Source organism: Mastacembelus armatus, chromosome 20 (assembly GCF_900324485.2).
Source record: "Mastacembelus armatus chromosome 20, fMasArm1.2, whole genome shotgun sequence".
NCBI lineage: Eukaryota > Metazoa > Chordata > Actinopteri > Synbranchiformes > Mastacembelidae > Mastacembelus > Mastacembelus armatus.
Window position 1 is genome coordinate 5,051,359 of NC_046652.1, and position 20,316 is coordinate 5,071,674.

Below are 20,316 nucleotides of genomic sequence, written 5' to 3' on the forward strand. Positions count from 1 at the left end.
CTCATACAACAACAATAGAACAAAAACAGTTTCTCCTTCACTCAGTGGAGTATTTTCTCTTTCATTGTACACCTAACTTCACAGTTGGATGCCTAATAAATGTATTCGTAGTCTCCCTCCCTCTGTTATGCTATGATGCCATACAACGTAGGTTAGAAATTCTAGGATAACTTGCTGAAAGATCAGCTGGAGTTAATCACAGTTTTATTTTTCTTGTAGAACTCTTGCATTGAAATATTTCCCAGTAGAGACATGCTATGTAGATTTCTACCTTCATATTGTATAACCGCTGCACGTTCAGTATGTCCTCCTTATTTTCCTCTCCGGAGAATGACGGTCCTAAAACTCTCACTGCCGGCTCTATTACCATGAATGATGTTTATGACAAGGATGTGATCCACATATTTCTGCACACACATGCACATACACTACATACACACTGCACTAACAAACATGTACATACACACCCAGTGGTCAAAGTGAATGAATGGCATTCCAAAGGAGATACAGTAATTTATTGTTATGGTTTTCCAGACCAGTTGACATGCCCATTTACAGCATGCAGACCTGTAGTGATTTATAATTGGATACTTATCATTATGCAGCCTCAAATAGGTAGATTTGGGGAATTTAAATTTACACAAAAATGAATGAAAATGACCTAGCTGTAAAATAGAATTTTCTGCTTTGGATTTGTGTAGATATAAGTTGCATTTCTTTCCCAATTTACACAGGTTTTTTGACAGATTTGACATTTTCTTTGAAATTATCAGCCTCTTCTAGTAGAGTGTCCAGAGTCCACTTTGATTAGACAAGGGAAAAGATGGAAGGAAAGAAGAAAAACTTTGCAAGTCAGAAGTTTGACCCAGTTGAACTGAAAAGAAAAGAAAAAAAAATATATTAAATCTTTACTCCAGCTCTTTCAGGGACTGAGAGTCGGTACATGGTATCTGAGAGTTCCCAAAGGCTCCCTAGAGTCTACATACTGCACTGTACTTTGTACTGTACCTATGTCACTCTCCTCTACCATTCCTAACACAAACTCTCTCCAATAGGTAGATCGATAGATATGTAGATAACATGTTAGGAGCAGTAACAACAACACATCACACAATCATTGAAATAACAACAAAAGGGCACATGCGAGTTTAGGTCCAATTACCACAAAAAGTGATATGCAGGACTATCTCAGCTATTTCCTAAGGAATACTGAGATCTGTTGCATCGTTTTGAACAATTTCAGGCTTTTTGTCACTATATTATTCATTTAATCTTACTATGTTAACCATTTCAGATGTCTAATGTCCTAACAATCATATTCCCAAACATATCATGTTTACAGGGGAGAATTAAAGTAGCCAGTAATTCCTGACCATTGAAAAATGCCTAGCTGGTCATGCCTCCTTGTTGTCTCCAGTGAACACTTAAGTTTCCTCATGACTCAATTTTTGACAGGTGAAATTAATCACTTTTTAGACAGAATTTAAAAAAGGAGCTTTGGAAATCTGAGGGGATTTAAAGGGAGGAGTAAGATCACAGGTCTGTGATGTGTATCATTATTTCCTTGACAGATGAAGCAGGTTGAATCACTTCAGCTGCATTTATCAGATTGCTTCAGGTGAAGCTGAGGTGATGTTGCACCTCTGGCAATGTGTCTTATTTGATGCATCATCAAATTAGTTGTGTACTTGTTACTTTTTATGACCCACAACAGATGTGTTCAAGGACCTATCTATCTTGTTTTCAAGAGTTTTACTGTATTGGTGTCCTTCACTAACCCACATCTATTTCTCTCCTGTCCCTCCCTCCTCTTCTGTCCATTGCACTTTGGTATAGTACCCTCACTGTCCTCTCCAAAATGCCCAATATTCAGCATTGACTAGTACTATGATCTAACCCAGTCCTACTCTCTGCAGTGCCACTGCAGCTCCATCAATCACGTCCATACACACACACACACACACACACATAAAGAGCATTTCAGAACTCATTGAGTGAAGACAAAGGTGGCTCTATGATAGATACACATTCATGTGTAAGTTATACATGCACATACATGCATGCATACCCATACACAGCATTGTCAATTCATAAAGCTGAGAACAACCCAGTAGGGAGCTAATTATTTTCAAATGTGTTAACATAATTCAAATCTAGACATATCTCTATAGATCTCTGTGCCTGAGTGGAACTTCCCAATTAAGAAAGCTAGAAGAAGCAAGGGTGTGTTCACATACAGTGTCTGTGTGGGCATATCTGTACATTCGCACACATGATCACAAATCAAATTATATATTTAGATGAGGTAATGCAGGGACTTTTCTAGATGCTTCATAGACACACACAATAAAACAAACAACAAAAAACATTTCAAATTATTGAGGCTTGAGAGCAGTAGTTTACTTTTTGACTTTTCTAAGTACTGTTCTCCACTCCACTTGAGTTATGAAATATGCATTATTGTAGTGAATCAGTTTATTGTAATTCATTAAATTAAAAAATGTCATTGAGATTCCATACAGCAGGTTCATACACTGAAAAGGCATTAAGTAAATCCACAAAGAGACATTTATTGCATTTGTGCATCCACAATGAAAATTGGTTCAGAACACAGTTTGGTTCAAATAAATGACTTTCACTTAGTGGTTGCTGAGACCATTAACTCCAGACGCCTAATAATATCACAGAGCCTTTCATTTCATGCCTTTTCCATGTGGAAAATGTCAGGGAGAAATTGCTGTTTCTTGCATAGTGTGACTAATTTCACATGAAAGGCAAACAATTTCAGGACAATTTTGCTAACTAATGACGTGCCATAATGCTAATTTAAAAAAATTCACCATGTCTCAGCTAGAAAATGACAGGGCAGAAACACAATGGCATATTATACCACACTATTAAAAGGTTTTTTTTTTCTTAACAAATGAAAATATAATATCATTCAGAAGTTACTGCCTTTAATCATAAAACACTAAAGAGACTAATTGTAAATTGCTTCTCTTTAATAATTTATTGTTACTTTTCAAAGTCTCAAACTAAAGCTCCTTGTTCCATTTTATAGTGTGTGTTTTGCAGATTGCACAGTTGCACTGCTAATGAGCAAGGAGACAAACTACTCTTCATGTTTGGTTCTCCTCAGAGTGATCTTTCAGAGTTAAATCATCTTTAATTACAAAAACACTGGAACATAACAAGATAATATTTCTGATAAAATTATTGTCTCTGCATGTGTTTTTAAAGATACAAAAATGACTTTCATGCATTGTTAATATTTAACTTTGCATGGTTCCCCCATGTGTTTTTTCTCTGTGTAGTTCCTAAGTGACTCTCTGACATAATTTATTTTCTCTGCAATGGACTGTAAAACTTAAGGTGTCCTAACATAGAGGTGAGTTTTCTGTGGATGTGACTATACACATGTACAAATACTTATGTGCAAGTATGTACACATATCACATCAGTACATATTTAGCTTTTAGCATTACCAGTATAATTAAATGTGTATCACTATTCTTTGCATTGGACTTAGTACATACACATTGCACATAGCCTCTTCTGGGTCAGATGTGACCAACTGTTAATGTGTTTGAAAAAAATGGCTCCACATCTAAGATAAAGACTTTTTTCACCTTGGAAGATAATTCAAAGTAAACAGCACGTTCTTGTTGCAGGTGAAAAAACCAAGCTGATGAAAGTCTGCACAACCCTAACCACATGTTTCGTACTGAAACCATGATGATGAAGGCCCTGTGTGTGCATAAAATTAACCACTCCATAACCTTCACTGTGTGTTTCTAATTGTAACCATAGCCGCTGGCAGTATGCTCTACATGTTCATTATTATAATCACAATAAGCAAATTAGGTGGTATGCTCCTATGGGTCACATCAGAGGGCAGACTATATAAGCAGCCTACTGTATATGGTCGTTTAGGAGGACTTGACTTGAGGAAATGACTTGCACCATGATGCATCAAAATATCCAATCAGTTCACACTCCTGTGTCCACAAGGTGAAGATATTCTAAGTTTTCCAGCTGAATGGAATTGTAGCTATAATCTTCCATGTTAAGATGATATAAATAGACAAGTAATGAAAGCTTTCTTGTATTTGTGCATTCGTTTGAGTGAATCAGTATTTCACTGTTAATTATTTGTTTATAGAATCAACAGTATAATTGGGACATCCAAATTTTTCTCTCTTGGCATCTCCCGTTGTTTTTTCTCTTTTGTAATAATTCTTGTTAGATTCATCTTCTCTTCAGCCACTAATTTCTAGCTGTGTTAACACATGCATGATTTCTATTCTTTTATTGTCTTAAATCAGAGGCCATCTTCCTTTTTTGTCATTTTCTCTCTTCTCCATCCTCCTCCACCTCTCAGCATTACTTCTTTTTCCTTCGTTCAAAGCCAATCCATTTTATCTATATCCTGTCTCTGAAAATAATTACCCAGAGATGGAAGGCAGAAAAAGTCAGGGATGGAGAGGGAGAGCATATCTAGTGATGGTACACAGAGCATGAGAAAGATCAGGAGGCAACAGGACAGAGAAACGAGAGACAGATAGATGGCAGAAAGGACAGATATTGATAAGAGAGTAGAATATATGAGAATGGAAGAGGAAAAGTTCATGTGAGACAAGCTAAGAGACGTGTGAAAACCTGCAACCTGCAGTGTCTCAGAAACAAATTTAGACAATTTCTAATCCTCTCCATTAGCAGCAAGGGTAACGATCTCATCTGAGAGCAGCAGGTTCTGTTAATATCCATTGCTCCAGAAGCATCAGTTAATACATGATAAGCAAACACAGTTAGAGCTTTATTGCCAGAGAAAAAAACAAAGCTAACCACCATAAGCTTCATTTTGTATTTCTTGGCCATGAGCAATGCTAATTCCTGTTAATGCTGCCAGGTATTACTGACAGATAGAACAATACTAAATCCTCGTTAGCGAACCCAAGCCACTGCAGGGGCTTAGCACTGCTTGGGTTTCCATTAGTCTGGCAGTATAGATGCACGCACGCGCGCACACACACACACACACACACACACATATACACATACACATACACACTCAAGCAAATGCACTGTCTCACATGCACACACACTCACACACTCAGCCTTCTGATTCCCATTAACCTGTGAGAGCCCCTGCGTGGCTAGGAGAGAGAACCCTAATTTGTCAGCCTGCTGTGGGTCTTGGAGCTGAAGGTTGTTAGCAAATAGAGTTCACCTCTAATTACTGCTGGACTTCCCTTGGCATGAGTGCACATCTCTGTATGTGCCTGCATATACTGTATGTAAGTGCATTATTGAATATGTGCAGTTCCTCCAGCTATGTCTTTGCTGTGTATCTGAGACAGCTACAGTACTTGTTAGTACTTAGTCAATATTTTTTAAGTTATGTGAATCCAAAGACAGAGGGCTTTGTATCACACACTTTAATATTGCAAATGACCACAATGTATTTTTTTTAACATTAACATTTTCTCATCTTAGTGTTTCTGTTTATAGAGCATGCCTAGGGATATTTCTCATCTGCTTTGGTGTATCTCTTTGACCTGCTTTCTACTTATTTGCCTTCCTTACCTTAAGTCTTTCTGATTGGGGTGTAGCACAAAAGTTATTGATTACAGGATGTATACTAAGCTGTAAGACTTCTCCAGTTCTTCATACTCTCCTTGTTCTATGTCCTACCAAATAGAACTAGAGCATTTTTGTTTAGTTCATGTAATAATTTGTGGAATATTACAATCTCCTCATCACTCCACACAGATTTGTTTTGCTCTGCCACTTCTTTTCATCTCTTTGAGTCACATGCTTCATGTTTGTCATAATTAATTTGTGAGGTCTGTTTCCATTATGCTTTGCCACATTTTGCATTCATTGATAGAGAAACTGTTCCACCACAGCCAAGTGTAAAATGCTTTTGTAATATTTCAGATATTTCCTTACAGGTTTTTATGTACAGATTGAAAATCAGCATAAAAACTGGCAGATTGAAACCCACCTATTGTGGTTTAGAGTTGACAAAAGGGTGGAAAGCAGTGAATGGAGTGATATTATTAGGATTCAGTTGTCAGATTGGCAACAGATCGTCTTCATGAGCATACAGGAAAGTAGACAGACACGCTCAATTTGTCCATGAATTGTACATAGGAAATAAGTCAGGCCCATCCAGACCAAACTAATAACTACTGATTCACTAATTTTATTGATGTTTACACACAGTGCACATATTCATAGTGTGAAAAACGGATACATGTTGCACATGTTTCGTTATTCAGTGTTGCAATGTATTCTTCTGTTTCTCTGTAACATTTTCTGTTTCTGTTAAAAGTTAGTGCAACTGGGATACATAGAAATTTAGTGTATATGCTTGCACCATAATAGACAAGCACACAGCCTAATATGGCACATAGATTATAATAACTTACATCCTGGGTAATTATGGGGATACACTGTATTTTGTTTATTTTTTAATTTGTGCATTTTCACAGGGACATACACTTGTGTTAAAGTTGATCTGTGTAATTTGTCCCTATTTATGTTGTACCAGAGACAGTTTCACACATCGGATCTCATGCTACAATTTCTCATTACTGTGGAAGGTGTGTGTGTGTGTGTGTGTGTGTGTGTGTGTGTGTGTGTGCCTGCATATGTTTCTGGACAGCTACATGATCCTTTGTACATAAGCATACAGCCATTACAGACTCACATTGTGCAACTGTGTATCTAAACCTTTAGTTATCATAGGGCTAAATAAATTCACTTGGTCAAGACCAGTTGTTAATTGGACTGCAGTAGTATAATCAAAGGTATGTGCGGGTATGGATTATCTCTGCTTTTACTATCACTTTCTGGCCAAGACGGATTATTGTTATTATCATAATTAGGACTGGCACCAAGTGGCAGTCAAAGAATAACTCAATCCAATGATCAGCCACTGTTAAGTTGCTAAATACTGTAAATTGGCATAATTGATGTTAAAGTAATGCATCTCCAATTATCTTTGTTTCATGTCCTACAACATCCACATGAAACCCTAATCCTTTTTGAAGCAAAGCAAGGTGCATTCTTCCTGTTTGTATTATTTGGTGTAGCGTTTTGGTGTCACAGCATACTACTATACTGACATTACACTGACAACCAATTTGAGTATTGTAATACAACCAATACATATGGTTGAGAAGGTGCCTCTTGCACCACCCAGTGTTAATAGACGTGATAATTAGAGCACCTCTAGAGGACATAGTGGGAAATGAGGTGGCATAGTGTATTTAATTAACAAGAAAGACTGTGTTAGGAGGAAGTTAAGTGGATTGGCCATAAAACACTGGATTTCGCGAGGTGTTTGGTTCTAGTGCAGCATCTTGTATTTTTTTATTCATTAGTATTTTAGCCCATGCCATGATCTTTTCTTTAGTCTAACCAAGTAGTTTAGTGGTTAAATCTAACCTACATGTAGTCTCTGTGTCAAAAACATAACCATGTGCATGTGATTGTAAGTATAACAACAAAGGTGGTAACAAACTACCAAACCTCATAATAGGAGGAGTAAGAAGTAAGGAGTAAGGTCCAGTAACAAGTGATCACAGGTAGGGATGGGAATCGAGAACTACTGGGAACTACTACTTCTTTACAAGAACCGGTTCCCAGGAGTTTGATTCCTGGGAATCATTAGTCTGCTTGCTTAACGATCCCACTTATCGGTTCTGCTGCTGTCAATACTTATCCTTACAGCTTCTTTAGATGCTGGAAGATGCCTAGTATAACAGGATATCTACTGTGTGACACCTCTTCCAAGATTGCTCATTGTTACTGAACTTTCTAATACTAATAGTGTTCTTGAAATAGACAAGCCTTAAATTCGTGCTTTTTTTTTTTAGCTCCTTTGATACCAGTATACCCATTAACCAATAAGACAAATCCCAACAATCTCACTATGGCGTGAGTGTGATGGCATTTTAATGGCCTTTGAAATGAAAGCCGTTCCCACAAGAGGAACCATGAAACAATTAATAATCCTTTGCTGTTATGAGCACTGTAGTACAACTTTAGTTCACTGAAAGAAAACACAATTGACTAACACAGTGTTTTGTCTTTCTGCTTTGCAACATTTGTGCTAAAAAGCTATAATTATTTATCACTATCTCTTATAGCAAGGTTTTCTAAACCATTTGCTCCTTCTTTAAAACATATTGTGTACTTAAAGTTATGAATGTGATATATCACACATGTGCCCAGGATGTAGGCATAGTTTGGCCATTATCTGACAAACACTGCAACATCAAAGAAGTATTGCACCAATAAATAGTGGGGGGTGGTGGGATAGGCTATATGTGTAACTGTGGCTGTTAGGTCTCTTCACTCCACTGGATTAACCAGCCTCTCTCTAATGAACATTTATCAGTTTGCATGGAAATTTCATCTAACACAGGTGTATTATAGTTTTGAAAAAAATAATAACTTTTGTCCACTGACATCTCAATGAATGCATATATGCTGTAGCTGAACATAAATCATATTGTGAGTACGTTATCTGTGTTTTGTTGCATTAGTTGCTTGGCTGGATCAGCTGTACAATGTATTTTTATAGGTCTTATTCCTCCCCTTTTACATTTCCTAGTGTTTCTATTTAACAAAACATTTTGATTTTTCTCTGGACCTGCAGATCTTTTGAATGTTCTTTCCTACAAAGAAAGTGACTGGAAAGCAGTACCAGTTGTTGATTACATAATGGGCTGCACCCATAGTAAATTACGTGCTAATTACATGCAGATTGTGAGTGCAAATTGAATAAAAGCTGTGACAGAAATTTGCCTTGCACTTTCACATATAGATTTATCACACCCGCCCATTTATTATGGGAGCCACTTGCCACACTGTAGCTATCAGCCATGTTTCGGGCCACACAAGATTAACGTAACAATACAAACACAAACAAGTAAACACTTTCCCTCATTTGCTCTCCTTTAGCATGCTTTTGTATTCCTAGCTTACTGTTTCATGTGATATACACAATGTGCGCAAACACTCACTCTTTTGGTCTGGAATTTTCGTCTTAGCTCACACACAAACACATACCTGCGCACACACCGAGACATACTCTACTGAGGATTGAGTGTATCAGTGAGAGACAGAGGGCTATGCTTCTTGTTGCTCTGATCAGATCAGTCCTGGTTAGAGTTCACTGAATCAGGCAGGTATAACTAATCTGACCTGGCACCCATTGGACAGGTCAAATGGCCAAGCATCTCACCCCATGGTGACAAAGAAAGATAAAAATTTACATTCTTGTTTAGGTATTTGGTGAAAGAGGAGCCAACGTCTTTAAGCAACACTGTTAAATGTTAACAGTTCACCAAAGTTTTCATGTTGAATTGTTTTGTTTTTAAATGTTTACATGTGAGGTGGCATGGTGTGTCACTGAATGGTGAGAGTGTGCATAATCCATTTAGGGCATTTATTTGGGAATCTACATCAGATATTCAGCCAGTGGAAGGAAATTTGTAACTGGTGGAAGTGTCATTATTACTGGGGAGCTACATTGTAGGTACACACCCTGCTGCTTTCATAGGTTAAATGCTGTGCTGTGCTAACCATGAAACCTATGAATTAGCAGGTTCCCATTCTATAAGTTGCAAATGGTTTATATTTGTATGTACACATAACCTAAATGGATGCAACACAGTTGCACATTAGTGAAAGGCATCCAATGAAGTACATGCTTTGTTTGTTATTGCAGCCTACTCTGCAGCCCACAAACAATATTTAGCAAATCTGGTCTATGCTCTCATCTGGTTTTGGAATCATTTTTCTCATGCATGAGCTATTTGTAAATGTATTATGGCTGGCTGATTATAATTTTTCACACCTCCTTCATTAATTATATTCCACTTCAGCTAACCCTTTTGAACATGCTGCTTCACAAAAAGCATACAAATCATATACAATACATTCCTAAACTATACTGTTAAATTGCATAGGTCACTCTTCTTTCTAAGTTTTCTCCTGATCTCTTCTCAGTTTACTTCTTAATTGTTCTTCATACCTCCATCAACTAAAACTAAATGTATTTATCATGACGTTTCATCAAAACACTAAAGCAATTTCAACCATGGGGGTCATCCTGTTACTACAGACCTCCCATAAACCAGTCCGAGGCTCCATGGATTACCAATGACACAGAGAATCTGTCATCTTGAGCAGCCCTTTAATTACTGAGTTTAATAATAGATGAACCTATACAGCAGACCCATGAGGACTTATTGAGCTGGCCAGGCGAACTGAATGTTAGTCTGCCAAAGGTGCATGGGCATATTATTGGACAAACTAAAAGTGTTGGCCAGTGTTACATACAACAAACTGAAGTACTTGATTAAAAGAGTGGGAACTGCTGCCTCATGAGTTCACAGTTTCTTTGGAGGAGGTAAAGTAGGAATGTGCCCAGAGACAGAATTTAGTTTATAACAATTATATATATAATCTGTCAAATTGCCACACGGGTTAAAAGTGACTTCTGACATTCAGTAATGTTTGTTCACTAATTGCTGGTTGTAAGATATCCATCCAACACAGTCTCATAAAGCACCCATTAGTTCTTGTAATGTGTGTTTCTGTGTGTGTGCGTGTTTGTTGAAGCATGTTTGGCACAATGGCACCAGATCTGTTGACAAAAATTATTTGGTGAAAGTTCCAAGACATGAAAAATGAATCTGGACCAAAAAAATCTAGGTTAACGGCTCTAGCAAAGAGCTGGCAAGCCTGAGGGTTGGGTGGTCGGGAAAGGCAGGGGATGGGAGGGTTGAAAAAAAATAAGGCAGAGTGAAAGTATATAGAGTGACTGAGGAGCATGAGAAGAGATTATGTTTTGTTTTGTTCTTTAAACAAAACCTCTTCTAAGGAGGAGAAAGGAAAACAAAGCAAATTCTAAGTTTCTAAATTTGACACCTGCATATAAACTCAAAGAACAGACGTGGAAAAATGCAGAAAGAAGAATACGCACTTTATACACTTGTAAATACAGAGAGAGTGAGTTAGGTAAAGAAACAATTTTTTCCCCAGTGCTCTGTTCAAAAATCATTTTTAAAGCTAGAGGTTGGACTACAAAGCATCGAAGAGAGTTTTGAAATAATGAAAAATCACTAACAATTTTAAATGTCTATTCTTCAGGGAAGTTGTGTATAAAAATATGATAATTCCTTCTTTTTTCTCTGGTTTTTTTTTCACATTTCAAATTTTAAAGAGCTGACATTTTGTCATAAAGGTTTGGCCATATCACTTCCCTGAGGTTTACTGTGTGAATTAGTTTAAATGGAGTCCCACCCTGGGGTTGACTATTGTCTCTATAGTCAATTAAAGGCTGTGGAAACCCTGCACACAAAGGGGCATAATTTAAGATTTAACTCTACATTTAAGTGTAATGGGCAATGTAATTTTTAGAATGTGTAAATGTTCAAGACAACTAAATCCAGAGTGGTTGGATTCACTTTGTTCGATGTGATTTGTATACCCTGAATGAAAATGTTGTATAGTGTCAGGAAGATTGTGTGTCTTTGTAACCTCTGTGCCACTTTCATGGGACCATCTGCCCAGCCCGACACACACAGACATGGTAACCAGTTCAAAATGCTTCTACAGTTTCTCTTTAATTCTTAGGTCACAATTTCTGTCATTTTCTTGTTGCCATTTGATCAACGTCAACCCACAGCCAGCTGATTCGCTAGTGGCTATAGGTCTTAGCAGCGTGTTTCTCCAGCTAACTCCGCTTCTTCTTTGGCAAGGTGTCGCTGCCCAGGCAACGGGACCTCTCCTCTGCTTCCCTCCACCTAAATAGACTGGCACTAATTGGCTGATTAGTCCCAGTTGCGACAATCACGCACCCACATGCACCTAATGCATCCACCTCACGCCATCTAACCATAAGCACCATCCCACAGAGCACAGCACACAGCAGGAGCTCTCAGTGCGTACTCATTCCCAGGTCATCACGCCTGCAGGTGTCTCATAGATACACACCAGGTACCCCCCGGCATGTGTACACTGTCACGCAGGATTCTCAGCTGAATCCATTGTTAATCCACAGTGTCAGATGCCCAGAGCAATTGCTCTAGACGCACTGTTTTCCATCTATATGAAAACAGTGCGGTGACTCAGTCTTGCATGCTGGATTGTTAGAAGAGTTTGTTCAGTGAACACATGAAAATATGTACAATAGCCCATGTGTATTATTTCTTCATCATATGGATTTTGTTTGATGATTTTTGCCTCCTCCAAGCAAATAACATAAAACTGATAAATATTCTCATACTATGCTAAGCTTACTAGTATGGCTGTCTTCTCACTAAATAGTTTTTAGCCATATGTAAAGACAAATATTGGTTTGATATAAACCCTCTTGAAGTGTACTTTTCTGAAATTGGTGTGCATGACTGTAACTTTATAGCATGGCCAATGCAGTGACATTAAATGTGAATACTCACTGCTTACTTATGTGTTAAATTAAGATCAAAGGTTATGAAAACTTACTGTACTAACCCTAACCCTAACCAATTTCAGCAAAAATAGTGTGCTTAGTGTTTTCACATGACTTACCTACATAACTGTGAAATTATACTCTGTCACTCTTTTATAAAAGATGTGACTGCGTAGTTGAATCTAAAACTGTGATGTGATCATGGTCGTTGGGAACTTCCAAGAATTGAAGTTCACCTGTTCAACAGAACCATTAGAGTAGAATCAGTTTGTTCTTTTTATTATCTGTTTAGCAAATGATATTTAAATTAAAGCTTTTAGCTGTTAAATACATGTAGAAATAAAAGTTTGAATTCTATATTCAAAATGCAAATTTAAATTTTAGTTTTAGGCTGAACACACTGGAGAAACCAACCACCTGTAATGCCATTTACAGGCATTTTCTGTGCTGTAGAACATGTGTTAATTTGTGTCCTTTGGCTCTTTATGAAACCCACTAAAAAGCTACTGCCATGAAATTTAATTTCAACAGGAGCTGCTTGCTAACTAGCAAGTAGCAACATCTTTCTCTGTGACTCCTGGATGTAAAACTGTCTAACGTTCCTATGTTCATAATTATAATAAACTGAGCAAAATATCTTCCTGCAGAAAAAAAAAAAAAAACTTGCCCACAGTGATAATAACCAAAACAGACTATATAGAATTTTTAAAATGTACAGAAGAAATTACCGTAGGTCACTGGAGAAAATTTCTGAGGCAACAAAGAGCAATTTAGTTAAAGAACCGTCCTTCAGATGGACTTTGTGAAATTGATACTTGACTATGGGCAAAATAGAAATCAGAAGGCAGAGACCCAAGCTGCTCCCAGCCAAACCAGAGTGGAAAGGCATGCACAGACAAACACTGGCACTTTGGAGAGCCCGACTGCATCTCCATGCAGCTGTTGGCACGTTTGACAGCTTCCACTGTGTTCATGACTCGAGTCTAGAAAAAGCCCCTGAGTCCTCAAACTTCAGTATTCAGTGTTGTTGAGAGGACAGGCTTGACAGCACCAAACCAAAACTCTATACACAGTGGTTTCACAGTCATTAAATAAAGATAGCAGAGTCTTCTGTAGTGTTTTTGCTGGTCTGCTTACCAGTTTGACAAAAAACAATGAATGTTCTTTACTGGCTGATGGATTTACTGACTCCATCGTTAAAACCTGGCAGCCTAAACATTGTTGTTGTAAAGCACATAACCCTGACATTAACAGTTACTATATATCATCCCCCCTCCATCCCAGCACATCTGCTGTCTGTATGCCATAGATACAACATAGGTATAGTTAGAAAATAGGCAAAATGCCTAAATATATAGATTTTCAAAATACACATTGCGTTAGGCCTTTTGTGCTAAGTTGGCCTACTTGTAAACTGTCTAAGTCAGGGCAGCTTTCCTGAATGGACATTGTGGCAGGTACAGTACTATTTATTAAACGAACTGTCAGTTTTCCATATTGTTATGCCACATTTTGAATGCCAAAATTTAGTTTGGTGGCTGCAGTTTGTGATTTTATGCCAGCTGATCATTAGGATGTCATGAATTTCACCCTGGATGTGTTATGCTCTATTCATATCCAATTGCCTTTAGCTCTAGAGATGTGGCACCAATGTAAAGACCTGTGAAGAAGCTGGCCAAATTCTGTCTGTCCATGGCTCTGGTCCCAAATGGTGGCAGCCAGCTGACACATCTCCAGGTTACTATTTTTCCACGTCGTAGTTGTTTACCTAGCTGAAAATGTCACTATGAAGGTTTTGGTAGGCAGGCATTTGGCAAGCATCCTTTGCTCTTACCTTCTCCCTTTTCCCTCTTAATTTTTATTTTACATTATCTCTCTTTCTTTTAGCTCCACTCACCGTCCCTACCTGTTTCTCCTCTCTTATCATGCAATCATGCATAAGACTGTGTCTCTACCCCTCAGGGGAACAGGCTGACATTTGCACTTGGATATTGTAGTCATTTGCTTGCCCTAAAGTGCCTGAACACACAGAGCCATACTTTGCACTTGAGACATGAGCAAATATCAGTGGCTACAATTCCATACTCATATAGTCATGAGTATAAGATCATGTGGTCTGCATTTATGAATGTTTCCAACATTTTGTTTTCACATTCCTGGTGCTGTCCACATGTGATACTGAGCATATTCTAAGTATAAACACAGTTTTGCATATTTTCTCTTCTTTCACAAATTAATTAGTAAAATGGAAAAACAGAGAGACGGAACGTTCTTTATTTATGTGGGAAACCCTGCACTGCTATTTAATCTCAAAGCAATAAATCACTTAGGTATATTACTGCTGGTAGAGGTGCATTCCTCTAGGCAGCTGAAAAATGGGAAAACTGACAATGTCAGATTTATTGCCGGTAATTTCAAGGCCGTAGCCTAACCCAAATTCCCTCCTTAGCTCTAAATGTCCAAACATTTAGTAGGGTACTAAGGTGTCTGGATACAAATAGTTTTACAAGTATATTTATTATGAATGACCAAATCAGTTATAGAAAGCTAAAGACAGTCCTAACATCAAGAATATGTTTTGTCCTAAAATTAACTCCAGAAAAATTGTATTCAATTTGTATATTTCAAATAGATCAATCTATCTATCTATCCATATATATACACACTAGTTATATGCTGCAGAATACAAAGCCTGACCCAGACTAAAGTAACAACATTTCAGTTTCATTTCAGTGGCAACCAACGGTTTCCTTTTCAGTGCTCTGTCCTTGGGTTTTTGTAGTCCTTTTAGTCAGAGGAGAATGATGTGGCTCTACCATATTTGCTTTATGTGATGATGTTTTGAGTGCGTGCAGCACTGCGGAGAATCTTCTATTGTTATTAATCACTGAGGTGCCACAGGTCTGACAAAGAAACTTGACAGTGTTTGAACAGCTGATATAATGAAATCTGCTACAGAGCAAAGTTCTTTAGTATTTACTCTCATCATAGAGCTGAAACGTTACTGTACGAGTTACTGTAGGTCAGAAGAAACTTCATAATCACATCAAACTGTGCTTTTGTAAAGGTCTGTTAAACTGTTGTCACGGCATCACCTATTTAAGACAGACTATAGACTCCCAAACAAACCAAATTGGAAAGTTAAATGGGACAGTGCAATGGACTCTGTACTCTGTCTGTGCACCACTACACAATACAACACAGTACTAAAGCAGTGAATTGCTGTGCTTTGAAGCAATTCGCTTCCACTGTGAGAAAATTACTGAGATCCTGACCTCATCTTTGAGTAATGGAAAAATGTGAATAACTGTATAATGGGCTATTGTGCATGAAAGACCAAAGTAACAACCCAGCTTTTATACAGCTATATATGTTTTAACTACAGATATTTTGAAGGTTGTGATGTGAAATAAAAAATATTGTAACTGGCTTAAAAAATACAAACCTTAAAGAGGGAATATTCAGACACCTTCCCTTTTATTACACTTTTTTCATTCTAAATTGATAAAATTGCCATTGTGCCTTTTAATTTACATTCAATAACTCATAATGACAGAGTAAAATTCACTTTAAAAAATAAATTTCTGATTTACGAAAGTATTCAAATCCTTATGGTACTCTAAACTGTGTTGGGCAAATCTTGTTTGCTTCATGTTGTTGTTTGCTTTGTTTGGAAAACCTATGGCAGAATGGACATACAGTATTGCAGTTCTTCTGTCCCACTGTTTCTGTCTCTTCATATGATCCCAGACTGGCTCCCCACCATCAGACCATCTGCTGCAGGATTCCTGGTTCTTCTTGCCTCTGAAAATAGTTCTTCATGAACTCTAATGGGTCCTTAATAGGCTTGTCCTGCACAGTGAACCTGGGGTCAGGTCAGACACCTGATGCTGTTGTGTCTAAAACATCTAAAGTGCCTAACACTTCTGCACAGTACTACAGCTTTTTTTCTCATTAGATTAACTGATGTCAACTAATACCCGTGTACTGTAATGTCAAAATCAGTACATGCTGCACGCAGGCAAATATATATAGAGAGAGCACTTTGTAAAAAAAGACAAGAAATATGGATTCAGTGCCCCTTGAGGCATTGCCATTATCACAATTATGCCATAATGGCTGGGCATTTTGAGGTTTTTGATTTTTGCAGGCAAAACACATTTTCACCTAAGCACATCCTGCCAGTGCTCTATTATATGTATTATTATTTCTTTAACAATATTTGTATCTTGTAAAGGAACACTAGCTGGTTGATTGCAGGTATCACTTTTTTATTGTCTGATCACTGAAATTCCTTTCAAATGGCAATTTATTTCGTCACCAGAGTCAAGAGACTGCTGAGGAGTTAACTAGAGAAATACACTATACGTTTCTCTACACACTGAATCCTTTAAAATGCACTCTCTCTCTGTTAATGCCTGTCTCATTGCTTTCTTTTTAGCTTTTATTCTGTGCAGGTCTATGTCTTTGCATGACCAATAATGTATGTTCATGTGCAGCAGGAAAAAATCATTGCTGAGAAACCCATAGAGAAAGTGGTGAGATTGGAGCTGCAAGAAAGGGTGTCTGCATGTTTGAATAAAGAGTAAGAGGCAGCTTTTATATGACTGCATCTGTTTCAATGCAAATGGTAGTGACTGTGGAGTTACATCCAAAGACATCAGAAGTATTGCATTCTCTTGTATTACATGCAACAGTTTTATAATACAGAAGAAGTTCTTCCAACCGTCCACACATAAACATGCACACACTTGTACTCCAGCCATCCATCCACTTCTTCCGCTTATCCGGGGCCTCTAAGGGAGTGCCCGGCCACCCTGCGAAGGAAGTTCATTTCATCCCCTTGTATCCAAGACCTTGTCCTTTCGGTCATGACCCAAAGCTCCTGACCATAGGTGAGAGTTGGAACGTAGATTGACCAGTAAATCGAGAGCTTCACCTTTCGGCTCAGCTCCTTCTTCACCACGACGGACCGGTACACCGACCACATTACTGCTGCCGATGCCCCAATCCGTCTGTCAGTCTTGTGTTTCGTCCTTCCCTCACTTGTGAACAAGATCTCAAGATACTTAAACTCCTCATACTTGTACTGTATATTATATTTTTCAATGGGCCCACCTGTGGCAAAAAGTAATATGACAACAGCCCAAGAAACTAGCATGGCTTTGACTTTCACCCAGAGTATACTGTGCAAACATGTGCACAAAAAATTGAAACAATTCTTTTTCTTCTCTATCTGATTCTACCTCATACAGATTCAAACACACACACACATATTTACATGGTGGGGCCTGACAGAGAGCTATTGACTGTCTCTACCTGGCCTGACAGACAATTCACAATTTATCTCAGTGTGAAACCTAATGTACTGGAAGAAGTGAGTGTGTTTGTGCATATGAGAGCATGCAAGAAGGGAACTGAGTGAGAGAAAGGAAGGTAACATCATGACTGTGAATGTATATTTGACTATTTGCCTTGTGTGATTTTTGCCTCCTTTGTCTCATATATGCTGTTGCTTTCTTGGATATCTTTTAAGAGTTCAGGGAGTTGTAGGTTGACATTTAAGTAAGCTTGGACTAAGCAGCAATGCTTTCTGCCTATGTCTCTCATGGCTACTCCAGGTCATTGGGTGAATGCTTCATCTAGATAAACAGGTGGGGATGTATATATGTATCTGGAATCGTGTCTGCAAGATTATATGGATATCTATTTAAGGCTTTCATAATATATATTTTACAACCCATATGTAACTTTCTATAACAATCTTGAGATAACTGCTGTCACCTGATGGTACATCTCTATATTGAAACTTTGTAAAAATGTTTTTTTCTTTAATTCTCTTAATATTTATTCTGAAAATGTGGTTGATTTCAAATTATTTTTTCACTTTTTTAGAATAATTTGGTAAAACCTGGTTAGATCAGTAATATAAATTTAGCTCCAGGCAGAAAGGGCCGTGGCAATTCAGGGTTTGACTTATTTTACATTTCCACTTCTTTTTTCCTCTTTTCTAAATTAAGTAGATGTTTCCATCAGGTTACCACCAATTGCTTGTTATAGTGGATGTTTTTGCAGTGCACAATGCTTCTGATGACCCTGTGGTTCAAGACCAATCTCACTTAGTTCTTGACCCACAAAGAAAGAGAATCTATTAGAGTAAATAAAATTTCCAATTTTACATCTGAGATAGCTTCAGTTGGGTTGACAGGAGGGATTTCATTCTATAATTTAACATTTCATTAACACGGTTGTGATTTATAAGATCATGCATTATGTACAATAGAAAAATAAATGTGCAATGTTGAAGCATTTTCTACAATTCATGCTAAATATACTAATGTTCTTTTTCTTTCCACCTCTCCTTTACTTTTATCTACCTTCTGCCCCATTTCCTTCTCTGCTACTTTTTCTTTTCTACTTTTCTTTTCTCATTCTCTCATCTCTCTCTGTTTGGGCTTTCTTTATCTCTCCACAGAGAAGTGTGATGAGGCTATAGCCTCTCCGCTGCCTCACACAGCCTTCACCTGCTCATCTGTCTTCTCCAGTGGATACACACCCGGATATGCCAAGCTCAACAGGAGAGGAGGTACATGTAGACACACGCACAGACACAGAAAAAACCTGCAGTTGGTATGTACAACCATGAAGTACAAAAAAACGCACTGTAGCTACAGGAAAATATAAATATATATTTCAAGTACATGTACATACAACCTTAAATGTCCAAGCCTTTATAGAGTGACTATGAGTTGCATAATGCTGGACAGCCTCTTCAACCCCCCTCCACCTTTTTCTCTTTTCCCTTTCTATATTTTCCTTGAACTTATCCATCTTTCTCTCCCTCTCTCAGCTCCAGTCATTATCTCAGTGACTCAGACTTGAGTTCATTTCCAAATCAGTCCACAGAGGAGCAAGATAGGGCCAGACAATTACACCACTCTGTGTTTATAAAATTAATAATTCATACTTTTTCCATCTAATATAGTCACACTACAGCTGAGGCAACATAGCTCAGAACTGGCAAATACAGTCAAGGTAATCTGGTGTGTTTAATCATGCCAATAGAATTATTGCTGAGAGAAGACAAGCCTGCTGTATGACACCTACCAACAAGAAAAAATATTGAAATCTGGTTCCTTGGAAATCCCTGTTGTAATGAAAAACTACAGTAATACTTGAATTAAATTACACTATTGTAGTTGAATAATGCATAATGAAATGCACTTGAAAATGTCATTTAGTTTTTCTTCTATATCAGTTTAAACTAGTTTCCCGAAAAAGCAAGTGTTTCTGAATAAGGCGCATCTACTGACTGATGTGTGGGTTCAGTTCAAGATTTTCTTTAATTCAGTTAACATTTCTCCAAAATGTAATGGTAACAAAAATGTAATGGTTAAATCCACCATTTATGACATAGCCAGAAATACTAGAGGTCTCTGTTTCTGTACTTAGAAGTAAATAATAATTCCAACTTATAAAGTTCTACTAAGCTCTCTCCTTCCTTAAATTTTGACTTACTCTACAATTAGTCTCCTGCTAGTGAAACTTTTTTTTTCTCACACGTCTCTTTTTTTCTGTGATCCAAATGACACTGCATGACAGCCATAATCACCACCGTTATAAACAACTGACAAACTCCAACAGTTGGTGATTTAGTGTTAAACCCGCCAATGTAGGTGTATGTTGGCACATCTCAGTATTGGAGGAAACTGCGGAAAAGGATGTAAAGCTTTATCTGCTCTGTGTCTTAGTATCCTCCAGAGAATGACACTGTGTTTGGATGATGAGGTCACCTTGTTACCATAAGCATATGACAGGGTGGGAATATAAAATTAAGGGGG

At 37.7% G+C, this 20,316-nt stretch overlaps 1 protein-coding gene across 1 annotated transcript in view; it reads left to right on the forward strand.

The window, feature by feature from the left end:
- cntnap2a (contactin associated protein 2a) overlaps positions 1–20,316 on the forward strand; it is a 333,364-nt gene that overhangs the window by 114,816 nt on the left and 198,232 nt on the right. Inside the window, exon 2 of the mRNA XM_026292263.2 lies at positions 18,951–19,061. Within this exon, the coding sequence (XP_026148048.1) occupies positions 18,951–19,061 (111 nt within the window). The remainder of the gene's footprint in view (positions 1–18,950; positions 19,062–20,316) is intronic.